This window comes from Tenrec ecaudatus, chromosome 12, assembly GCF_050624435.1.
Source record: "Tenrec ecaudatus isolate mTenEca1 chromosome 12, mTenEca1.hap1, whole genome shotgun sequence".
Classification (NCBI taxonomy): Eukaryota; Metazoa; Chordata; class Mammalia; order Afrosoricida; family Tenrecidae; genus Tenrec; species Tenrec ecaudatus.
In genome coordinates, this window is record NC_134541.1 from 59,495,799 (window position 1) to 59,507,640 (window position 11,842).

The 11,842-nt window shown below is 46.1% G+C and overlaps 1 protein-coding gene across 2 annotated transcripts in view; it reads right to left on the minus strand.

Annotated features, from left to right (window-relative positions):
* NTM (neurotrimin) overlaps window positions 1-11,642 on the minus strand; it is a 577,270-nt gene extending 565,628 nt beyond the window's left edge. For both annotated transcript variants that reach the window (XM_075527880.1, XM_075527879.1), the window contains exon 1: window positions 11,476-11,642. In XM_075527880.1, coding sequence (XP_075383995.1) covers window positions 11,476-11,642 — 167 coding nt within the window. The remainder of the gene's footprint in view (window positions 1-11,475) is intronic.
* Between the last annotated feature and the right edge of the window lie 200 nt (window positions 11,643-11,842).

The window sequence follows — 11,842 nt, forward strand, 5'->3', positions numbered from 1 at the left end:
GTTCCATGCAGAGAATGAAAGCAAAGTGGGGGGGGGGGGTTAAATGAGGTGGGGGTGGTGTACAGCTACTTGAAATCGCACGGTACAGGGGCCTTCTGTGGGAGTGGTGGGATACTTGAGCAGACCCATGCATGTCATGCTGGAGTTGGCCACAGAAGGTGGCACTGGGCTCTGGCTGGAGGCAGTGTATTTCTTAAGTTAAGAATGGAACTGGCCACTTCATGAACAGCCAAGAAGTCTGTGTGCCGCCCCATGTGAGCGCGGCATGGTGATGAGAGAAATGTCTGAGAGGTAGGAAAAACCAGGTCACAAAAGGCTTTGTATGCCACCAAACAGCTTGTACTGTGGTCAGCACTCATGGCGCTGTCAGGCAAGGGTTAAAATCAGCCAGAAATTTGGTCAGTGGTTGAATCCCAGGAGCCATTCTGCAGGAGAAATAGGGGCTATTTATTCCTATGGAGATTTATATGGGATCTTCTCCATAGTCCCAGTGATCCCTATAAAGTTTCCGTATGTGTTGGAATTGATTCAATGGCAGTAGGCTTGTTTATTTGTTTGGGGGCATAACTGCAAGCCGCTGTAAAATGTTGCACAGGAATTGACAAGCCTTACTTCCAAGCACCTCAGATGGATTTGAACTACAATTAGCCATTGAGTATTGTAACTACTGGCACCACCCAGGAACTCACTTTTTGTTTGGGTTTTGTTTGTTTTGCCTAAAAACAATTACACAGAGTGGGGCTACTCCCTAGAGCTTTGAAGATTATAAATCTTCACAGGAATGGACAGCCTCTCTCTTCCCTTTTAGAGGGGCTGGTGGGTTCAAACTGCTGACCTTGTGGTTAGCAGCCCAAACTGTAACGCACCACATTACCAGGGCTCCTTTGGCTTATTCACTCACTCACTCACTCACTCACTCACTCACTGACATTGAGTTGATGTTGGTTCATAGCAACCCAAGAGAACAGGGTGGACCTGTCCTTGTGAGTTTCTGCAACTGAGTGTCCATGGGGATAGAAAGCCCCATCTTACCCCCAGGAGCCATAGGCGGGTTTGAAATTTGGACTTGCAGATAGAAGACCAACACATAACCTAGGGAAGTAATATTTGAAGTAGGGAAAGATGATCTGATTCCGACTATGCCTTAAAGGTAAAGGCAGATAAGGCATACTGGTGGATTAGATGCTGAGCGAGAGAAGACAAAAAGATGGACCTATTAGAATTGGGGGCTGGAGTAACTGGGTGGTGCTTGCTCCTAAAATCAGGAAGACCAGAAATAGAACTCATTGGTTTGGGCTAGAATTAGGTGGTCAGGATGAAGCTGAAGTGTTTAACTTAAAATTTGTACTCTATAAAAAGTATATCTAGAATTTTTTGGCATGTCTATTTTTGCCAAAATTAGACAAGTACGGGTGGTAAGAAATGTTCTAAAATGGAGGGTGGTGGTGATTTAACAGCTCTTCTTGATAGAGCTGCCCCTATAGAATTGTTTGATTATGTCAATGAAGTGCCAAAAAAACTGGTTTTAAAAGCATCCTCATAGATTAACAGCAGGTTCCATCAGATAGCATTGCCATGCTGACTGTAAGGTTGGGTGTTCAAATCCACCAGCTGCTCCATGGAAGAGAGATGAGCCTGTCTGCTTGTGTCAGGGTCTACAGCCTTGTCGGCTGTTTGTAAGGTTGGCATCCATGGAAATCAACTCCATGTCAGTGGTTTGGTTGGGGGGCTTATGCAACAAAGCGGGCGGCTGTTCTGGATAGGTCCTGGCGGGTGAAGGCCATAAGGGTTCACCATTCCAACGAGCTGTCAATGTTGAGAACATGGAAAAGGAAATGTCTAAACTCCACAATCCCAATTCTGAGACTCCTGGCAAATGAGAACTGGGTCAGCCACCAGTGGAAGTGGCTCTAAGAGTACTAATAAGCCTGGGCAGTCAGGTTTTTGCTTAAAAGTGGGGGTGGGGGTGGGATGAGACTGTGCAAAGACTACAATGCATATGGGTTTTGTTTGTGACTAATCATGAAGTCAGTTCAGAAAGTAGAAAGGTTTGGGGCATCAGAGAGCAGATGGAGACTGGGTTAGATTAGGGAATTCACAATCCCACGTAATGATAAGATCCTAAATGATGGTCTGTGAGTAGCCTGGGATCTTTGATTTCCATAGTGGTTGAGATGAACTGAGACATTAGGTAAAATGGGGTTTCTTTGTCCTTACACTCTCTTGGGAGAAAGAGAGGAGTCAGTTTTAATCAGAAATGTCTACTCCGGATAGGTCTCAGAGCCTTTGTAATGGTGAGGTTGGTGGAGAAATGTAGTCCTAGCGGAAGCCTCCTCTTAGAGTACAGTGGCCAGGGTCAAGGAAAGTGATGTGGTGGCCTTGATGCCAGGCCTTTCAATGGTTATATATATATAGCATTTACAAATACTCTGTCTTGATAATTTTTAAGGTGTTGCTCCTTCTAATTTTCATCGAATGCAAGCTGCATTACATTTAAAATAAATTTCATTCTCTCTTACTCATAGGTTCTGAAGGGTTAGGCGTGTTTTACAGCGAGCTTCCCTGATGAGTAAAATTATCCAGAGACGATTATTGTACTACAAGCACATTTTTCCCCTCTCTGTGACATCATTTGAACGCCTGAGAAGATCAAGAAAGTATTTTCACACAAACACATCTTCCTATGCCTCCATGGGGCCAGCAAAGCTTTGTCTGAAGGTTGATGTCAGTTTTTTAATTTTCAATCAATCTGCTGGTGGATGCTGTTTTCATTAAAAATTCTATTATATTTACAAATCGATCAGCATGAATGTAAGATTAATTCATATGTTCATTTCTGATGACAAATCTAACCTGCTGAAATCTTCATAAGCCCAGACTTTGAATAGGGATAAGACAGCGAGTTAGCTAAATAATCCCAAATAAACACAAATAAATCAATGACATGAATAAATACGTTTCAGATCAGTGGGCAGATCAGTGAAAGACCGAGACTACTATCGATAATACAGTCAGACCTGTGTATCCCAGAACCCCGGGTAAAGCAGAAACCTGTCAGAGAAGAAGAATGCAAAGTTTTCCACTAAAGCAAGTGCTTCAGAAGTGTCAGATCACACCCTGAAACATGCATGCCCCAGAAGAGCAAATGAGTCTTGTGCAGCTGCAGTTCCCACACAGCCCACGACATTTCCAGCTCCCCGACCATTGCGGCCCATGACACGGCCCGTATTCTTGCCTGGCCCCAGACTTGTCCAAGAAGAGCAATGACCAAGTGCCAGAGGCTTCCATTTTTATTTTTGCCATGCAAACTGGAGCCTGCTTTCCAATGTTCAGGTGGAAATGAAAAGCAAGAGTAGGAAGAAATAGTAAGCTCAAGGAATCCCTTAAAGCCCCAAGAGATGTTATTCGAACTGCTATTTTGACAGGCAACTCCTTGTGGAAAGAACTATGGGAAAAATCAGGTCTCTAAGCTAAAGAGGCCTATTATCCTAAAGAGACCTACTTATCCTAAATGTTTCTTAACTCCTAACCCCCCTATTTTTCCAGGTAAGCTAGTTCCACAAAATCCTCTCTATGCCTTTTTATAATAGTAAATTCATCTTGAAACTATGAACTTGCTATGAAACCACAGTCTATGAAATGGAAAAAAATAAACAAGAACAAAAACCCGTTCTTCTTATCCCTGCTCAGAAAGCAAACACCTTGAGAAATTCTGACTTTTAAAAAGATGTGTAGGGGAAACATGCAAAAAAAAAGTACAATTGGACCTGGATTTCTTATTTATGAATTCATCAGAAACCATATTTTACTAAATTGTAGCCACATGGGTACTTAAGCTACAATAACTTTGCAGTGAAAACTTCTATATGTGTATTAGATATATGCATACATATACATAATTGATACATGCCTGTGTGTACCTGTGTATGTAAGTGTGGACAGAATGAGTTGAAATTATGCATTAATCATTATGTGTACTATCTTTTTTAGACCAAAACAACCTGTGAGATTAAAAATATTGCTGAAGACCTGGCACAGAAAACATGCCTGGACAAGGATTATCAGACTTCTGCCTCACAGATGATGTAGTTTGTAGCACCTCACTTCGGCAAAAAAATGAGTGAACAATGTCTTATTTCTCAGAGATCTCTGTCTCTAACGCTTGCCTTAAATATCCCGAGTGTTCCACCCTCTTAACATAGCCTACAGGCACTGAACCACTAGGCACTCCGTGCTCATCTTCATTTGAAATTGCATCCATACCTAATCAATTCTTGGTTTTCTAAAATTAGTATGATTATAGCATCTAAATGGTATTGATGGTATTACTTATTTATTATCAGCAATCTATTACCCAGAATGAAACCCATCAGCCTGCTCCTGCGAGAGCAAAGTGACCTCAAATAATGTAAGGATAATGCGATAACCTCTCCATCAGTTGTGACTTTCAACCTAAGAGAACAAATATGCTATTAATATTAATTATGAATTTTTTAAAAGTGTCCCCAGGAAAGATGCCAATGGTGCTATTTCTAGTAGACACAAGAAGGAAGCTTTTAGGTCAAATCATAAATATGTCTTTGTTCTATTTTCCCACCTGTCTTTCTCCTCAATTCACTGGCTCGCAAATTCATACAGGATTGTGGTTCAACCTAGATTTGTTCAGTCTCATTCCACAGAAGAATATGAAAATGTTTGTGGGATTGTTATTTGGTGCCAGCACCCAAAGGGAATAACATGTGGAGGAAAAGGGTGACAATGAAACCTGGGGAAAATGTCTCCTTTCTGAATAGACAAGGGGGGGTGTGATCCTCTGGTGAGGGGCCAGCAGGGTCACTGTCTGCCTTCCTTTCTGCCGACCGTGCTGCTTTTGTCGGGGTGCCAATCAGTTGATTTTGAGTCATATGAATCCCATGTGACAGAGAAGAACTGCCACATGGAGCTTGCTAGGCTGTAATTCATGTTAGATATTAAACACACCCAGACGTCATTTCTGACACTTCCGAAAAAGAAATTACCGTGAAGCAGGAAGAGGAGGAACCACCTAATTCCCCAAGTTTCCTGGACGAGGGGAAATTGGAACTAAGAAGATATGGGATAAAGCTCACTATGAGAAAAGTACTACGATGCAAACCAGAAGAGACCTCGGTCAGGGTGGCGGGGCATTGCTTTACCTCGTGGGGCTTCGGTGACCTGATATGTACAATGTGGATCACAATTGTCTCCACCTCCGGCAGCAGTTAGGAAGATTAAGACTTTGCTGGTAAGGAGCAGAGCTCAGGGTACATGGTCTAAGTACGTGGTAAGCATGGTTATTCCAAAATGAATAAGCTCATGAGCATGAAACTGAAGAACCAGCAGCTACGAGAGAACATGGCTGGCTCTCCTAAATGGCACCTGGTTACATCAGCGTCGGTCAAAGTCCATGTGATACTTTTGCATTAAGAGCACATGACGCCCCCTCCTTTGGTCATGAGTGGTCTCAGACTATGGTTCACAGCTTGGGAGGGGACTGTGGATTGGATTTCACCCACCCCCACCCCTTCTGCATGGGGTCCTTGTGCAGGACCGGTTATAATTATCTTTATGGTCCATGAAACAAGCTGGTTAGACTCTTTTAAAAGAAAAAAGAGAAAGAAAGGCAAGAGAGCAAGAGAAGGAAAGCTTTGCTTTTAAAGGAAGAAGAAAGGAAGGAAGCACTTGTTCTGCAAACCCCCGTGATTTCAGGGGAGGCAGAGTGACACGCAGGACTCACCTTTCATCCTGTCTCGGGGACCCTGGTGTACACCTCCACTGCTCCATGGTTGGTGGGATTTTTACTTTTCCCATTTCAGTTTTTGGCTCCTCCACCCTCAAAGTGTATGTACAAGAGCCTGCCACCACTGTCCCATGCGTTCCTGTTCTCTGGAACCACAGTGCACTGGGCAGACGCTTGGCCATTCCCAGGGGAGCGCCTGGTGGCCGGTGAGCATGGAGAAATCAGAGCATGTAAAACGGCACAGGCTTTCTGGGAGGCATTTTCTTCCTAAGAAGACTTGCTAGTCTGAACAAGTTAACTGCTAAGTAATGGATCAATAGCTATGCTGTAAGACATAGCTATAGACTCCAAACAGAGAAACCAGGATGGCAGAGGGCGCTCTTCTGTATTTGTCCTACTTTGGCACTAGTTGTCCCCTGGAGGTACTCATGGCCCTGAGTAAGTACCTCAGTGCAAAGCAGCATGCTTTCTCGAGCTGAAATGCTGCAAAGGGAAGTTATGTGGTGGGAAAGGCATGTGTCCAGGGTGCACCTATGAAACCCTAACCTGACCCCTCCCATGGTGTACTGAACAGAGACACACTAGTTCAATCACTTGTGTACATCTGTCATCTCCCACCAGCACATCCCCCAGAGCAGCTTCACGCCACTGAGTGACCCACACAGAAATAACTGTGAACCAGCAACAGATCTAGATCCAGGACAACACAAGACAACCCAGGGAATGGATGACCAATAGTAAGGAGAGGCTGAAGACAATGTCAGTCATTAGTTCATTGATACAACAGTTATTTCCTGAGTGCTTCCCCGATGCCAGTCACTGGGACAGAGTGTGGAGTAAGACAGGGAAGGGCTTCATCTCAAAGAAGGTAATCTAGCCGAGAAAGGCAGGCTGACTAACGTTGACAAATGCACCTTTCAGACAGTGAAAACTGCCTGGAAGTGGGAGAAGGCGAGGATCATAGGCCACGGTTTATCTAGAGATGGTGGCGGAGGGATCATTTTGAATGGTGTGTCCAGAAAGCCTTCCGTGAGCCCCAGCTGAACTGAGGCTGAAATGAAAAGCAGCAGGCATCCTGGGAAGATCTGGGATGGGAGATTCCTGGCAGGGAGGAGCATGGGAACCCAGGTCCTATTGAGAAATGAATGCTGCATGTTGGCCCAGCAGTCATGGTCAGGGTGCCTGTGACATGGGGGGTGAAGGTGGATGAAGCGATTTGGAGAACAGTAATTCAAACGTTGCTAGCACGTGTCAGGCCTTGTAGGGCAGCCTGGCGTCAGGTGTTGCTCTTCTTTTAGGCACCGCTCTCTTGCACTGACCAGTAGAGGTCCTAGCAGCATGGGCAGCTAAGTCCTCAATGCTTTAGATGAGATGAGTGAAGCACTTCATCCTAAATCTTGATGGCCTCCTAGGTCCGTCCAAATATCAAAAACACCTACTTTGTGCTGTTCCATAGAAATATCATATGAAAACAGACCTCAACATTTGCACACCCCTCTGACCCTTTATGCTTATTCATCCTAGAAAAAATGGCAACATTCTATCACAAAACGTACAGTCTGGACACAGGACTGAAAGACAGATGAAACCTCTGACATTCACTTACCAGATAATTCCAAAGAAATCATTCACTTCCCTAGTAGGCAGCTTATGTGGAGAATCCATGAAAGCATGAAGTACATTCATCAGTCTTTCAAAGAGAGAAAAATCTTGTTTCATATATCCTCCCCCACCCCACCTCCCCTCCCACAGCCTGCTCCTGCGGCCAGCGCAGTTCAACCCTGCAAAAATCGCAGCTCCAACAGAAAGCACCCTCCTCTAGGCACCAGGAAACCCACTGTCACCCATTTGCTAATGGGCACACTACCCTTTATAGTATTTGTTATCTCACACTCACAAGACTGACCTTCTTAGTCAAGTCCTTTGGGAGCAAATCTACCCCTCCTGTCTTTCCACACCCAACACCCAACTGCAAACCAAGCTTCCTGCCACCGATTCAATCCTGACTCCTAGCAACTCCTTAAGACAGGGTAGAACTGGCCCTGTGGGTTTGTGAGGCTGCAAATTTATCCGGGCACTGAAAAGCTCATCTTTATCCTGAGGAGTGGGTGGTGGGTTAGAATGCCTGGCCTTGTAGTCAGGAGTCCAGCCTGCTACCCACTGTCCCATGGGGCACCCAACACTCTCATCATGCAAAGCCTGGAGCGTAGTGTGCAACCGGTCCTGAATAGATGAAAATAAAACAGTATCACTCTATCTCCTATCATCTGTTATCTATCATTTTGTTGTAGGCTGTAACTATGATTAACAAGCAAGGGCGCAGGGAGTGGTTCTATTGGAAAGGCATGGAATGCCAATAGAGTCAAGGGATGAAGTCCTGAGTCCGGATCCTACAGCTGCTTCTTCCTGTGTGTAGATTCTCAGGCTACTTACACCTCTGGGCCTGTGCTTCCCCATCTGAAATGTGCACAACTGACCCTATTGTCGGGTGTTGTGAGGCTCCAATACTACGTATATAGCATATTTAATACAATGATTGACCAGACAGTACTCTTCAGGCTGTCGCTATTAGGTTTTACGACTACTTGAGACCTTGGCTGCAAACTTTCCACCCTATACATTCATGGTCAGATGAGGGATGTTTACCATACTGCGGTGTCCCAGCTGGGAGATGCAATAATCACAGACCCTACACCAGAGGGCTATTGTTTGGATTAACTCAGGCTTAAATGTTAATATTATGTGGTTGAGTAAAGGTTAGCTATTATAAGAGGGAGCGGGGGTGGGGGGGGTGTTAAAAATTCATGGAGAAAAAAATGGAATTAAAATATAATGGAATTTCCCCCTGAACTTTTGAAGCTATTCAAAATGTTTTATTTGTAAACAGTACCTATTTAGATACTTTCAAACATACCATGATCACAAATATATACCTTGGTTAATATTCTTCCAGCATATTCTGTTTTTTGACTTCACTCTTGGAAAATATCCCTGTAGAGTATAGATTATCAGCAGGAGACCAAGGAACCTGGGAGATTTCAAATTATTTACAGGTGTCTCTAGTTTGTCAGCGTCCTGTTAGGGAAAAGGTTTCTAATCTTGTCACAAGGATCATTAGAACTAACTGGGTGAAGTAAATCCTCTTAATGGGGTTCCTCACATTTGAATCTGCTGCTGCTGAAACATTTAATCTTTGGGAACTAGTAAAATAGTCTCAGAAAACAAAACTGGTCAGAACAAAGCAGAATAAAAAAGAAATCGGAGCAAAAAGGCCTCTGCTGGACACAAAGAAAACTGCAAGCGTCTCCACCATCACAGCATGTGGACAGGGTGGGCCTCCCATCAGGGTGACCACCGTTGTGGTTAGAAAAACAACAAGATGGACAGATAGATGAATAAGAGACATCATCTCTCTCCTGTCAATCAACTGGGGAAACAATGAAATGACCTAGAACCATAAGCTTCTAGAGTGTTGCAATGGGTCTGATATTCATTCGCCTCCCAAACCAAGCTCAGGGCCATGCCCTAGCCTAAAGGACCACTGCCCCGTGTGGCCCCCATCCATTACGAGAGTTCTCCTGTGAGCAGAAAGACATTCAGCCCTGGAACTGGCCATCCAAAGAGTCATCTTATACCTGAGATGGGCTGGGGACGATTCCAGAGTCTCCAGGGGAACCCCTGTCCCCTGCCCACCACACACCCTTTCCCCTTCATCCACACCCAGACAACTCTCCTGTGGCTAGAACACATGGGAAAGCGCGTGTCAGTATGAATGCCGGTGAGAAACCAGGAGTGGGACCCACACAGGAAGACAATTGGAGCCACGGGAAGGAAGACAAAGAAGGCAGAGGCCGGCCAGGACATGATAGAGTATTTTAAGGGGAAGCTGCTCAAAGCCAGGTCTGTAGGGGTTGCTGAATTCTTTCAGCAGAAAGAATTCTAGAGTCTAGGGAGTGATAATTACTATGTGCTCTTGGGGGCTGACTTCTGGAAACCAAATGCTGTCCTCTCCAACCCTGTGCTTCTCCCCCTCCCCTCCCCTATAATGTGGAAGAGACTGCCAGTCAGGCACCGTTACTCTTCCTCTAAATCTCCAGGGCGCTGGCTAACTTTTACCTCCTCCTTGAAAACGTAATCCCATTTGATTCTTTCCAGTCTCCATCACGAGAGGATGGTTCCATTTTACACCTTGCGTGCTCCTCCCTGCCAAGGGATAGAGACAAAGGAAGAGCCAGAGAGCCACTGACTGTCAGGAACTGCCTGGCTTTCTTTAGCAGGTCATCTGTGCTTTTGTTCTTAAGTAGTCAGACATAACTGAGTATTGGGAACTCCCCGGAAATCTCTTTGTAAGTCAGATAGGATCAATACATAGTCATAGTACGTTTAACCCGCATTTACAATAGTTTCCAAAGGGCTCAGTGGAAGGCAGGGATTTGTGCACCAGTAGGTACCCAGGAATTCTCTGGGGCCTTGAAGGTTAACTCCCGATTGTGGTTGGCAGGGCTCCTTTAAATCACACTCTTCCTTGGCGATTTCTTGACAATTCAACTGTATCCTTCACCTCAACCCTTTCCTTTCTGTGGGTATTGCCATAAAACACCATTCTCAAGCAATGTGGTCTGAGAACAACAGCAACAGGACAGACATGTGGCCCGGAAGTTAGTTCAACTTTCCAGTGTGGACAATTTCATTTCAGAGGGAGTACTCGATCAAAGAGAGGCAGGGGGTCAGGCCCACGGGGGAAACTGTGAATCTGTTTGTACTTAACTTCTTCCTCATGCTTCCGCTCTCAAAATCCTAAGAAAGACATTTCTCATGCAGAGCCATCACCAATTCTGCGTTGTCTTTGCGTGAGTGGTACCATGTGTAGACACCGGAACTTGAGTTCGCTTTTCTGAAAGCTGGGTCATCAGGGAGGTGGTATCGTCCTACTTTACACAGACACGGTCACCCCAATTCCACCTCCTCCCCAATTCCGGTAAGCCACAAACCCAAAAGCCAGTCTGGACCCAACGAAGCACTGAACTCTTCGTTTCTGTTCAATTGATGAGCTTTGCACTACTGCTTTAGTGGATAACAACAATCAAGCACAGGCAACCAGAGTAAATGCTATTTCCCACCAGCCAGGCATTCGCATCTCCATACCTTCAGCATCAGAAACCCACTTTCAGACAGAAGGAAGTACCATCTCTGCCCACCAGCCCATGGCATCAAAGCCCCTCAGGAGAGCCCAGGCAAGCCAAGCTCAGGACAAATCAATAGCTGTGCCAGGCCTACAGAGGCCCAGATTGGCAATGCACCCTGGCGTGGGCTGATTCGGGGCACCTGGACCAAGCCGGACCTGCCCTGTGGTGCTCATTCACTTTTGAGACCACTTTGCAGGTGAAGCCCAGGCAGACACCCAGCTCCCCAAGCCATCAGGCTTGCTGGTACAGCAGGCAGGTCAGGGCGCTTCTTCACTCAGAGGGACTCTGCCCGTTCAGTCCCTTGCTCTTAACAAGTTCCCGGAGTCTGTTAGGGGATGAGTGGCTCCCCTGTGACAGTCACATCCTCTGGGCAAAGCATCAGCTCACACAGGAAGGAGCCTTGAAACCTTAGGAACTAGCGTTCCCTCCTCCAACATAGGAAGCTCTAGTTCAAGGGCCTGTACCCTTGCCCCTCACCACCCCTCGCCCCCACACAAACCACCAATTTACAGACCAGTGGCAGTTCCCTACCTGAGGGTGGCGCTCTCCCCTTGCCGGACCGTCACGTTGTCCATGGCTTTGGGGAAGGTGGCATCGCCGCTGCGCACGGGCACTCCTGTGGGTACAAGGAACAGCAGCCTGAGAGACACGACCACGAGGCACTTCCAGGGCAGGAACAGGTACCCACAGACCCCCATCCTCGACAGACACAACTTCCCAGAACTCGGCTGCAGCACTGCACACTCCCCAGCGAGCACAGGAAGTGGGGTGGGGTGGGGTGGGGAGGAGAGGGGGCTGAGCGGAGAGCGGCTGGAGACCACGAGGAGCTGGAGAGAGGAAGAGCGCACGCCTCCGAGTCGAGTTTTCCTCCCCCAAACCCAGCCTCAGCTCCCCAGCC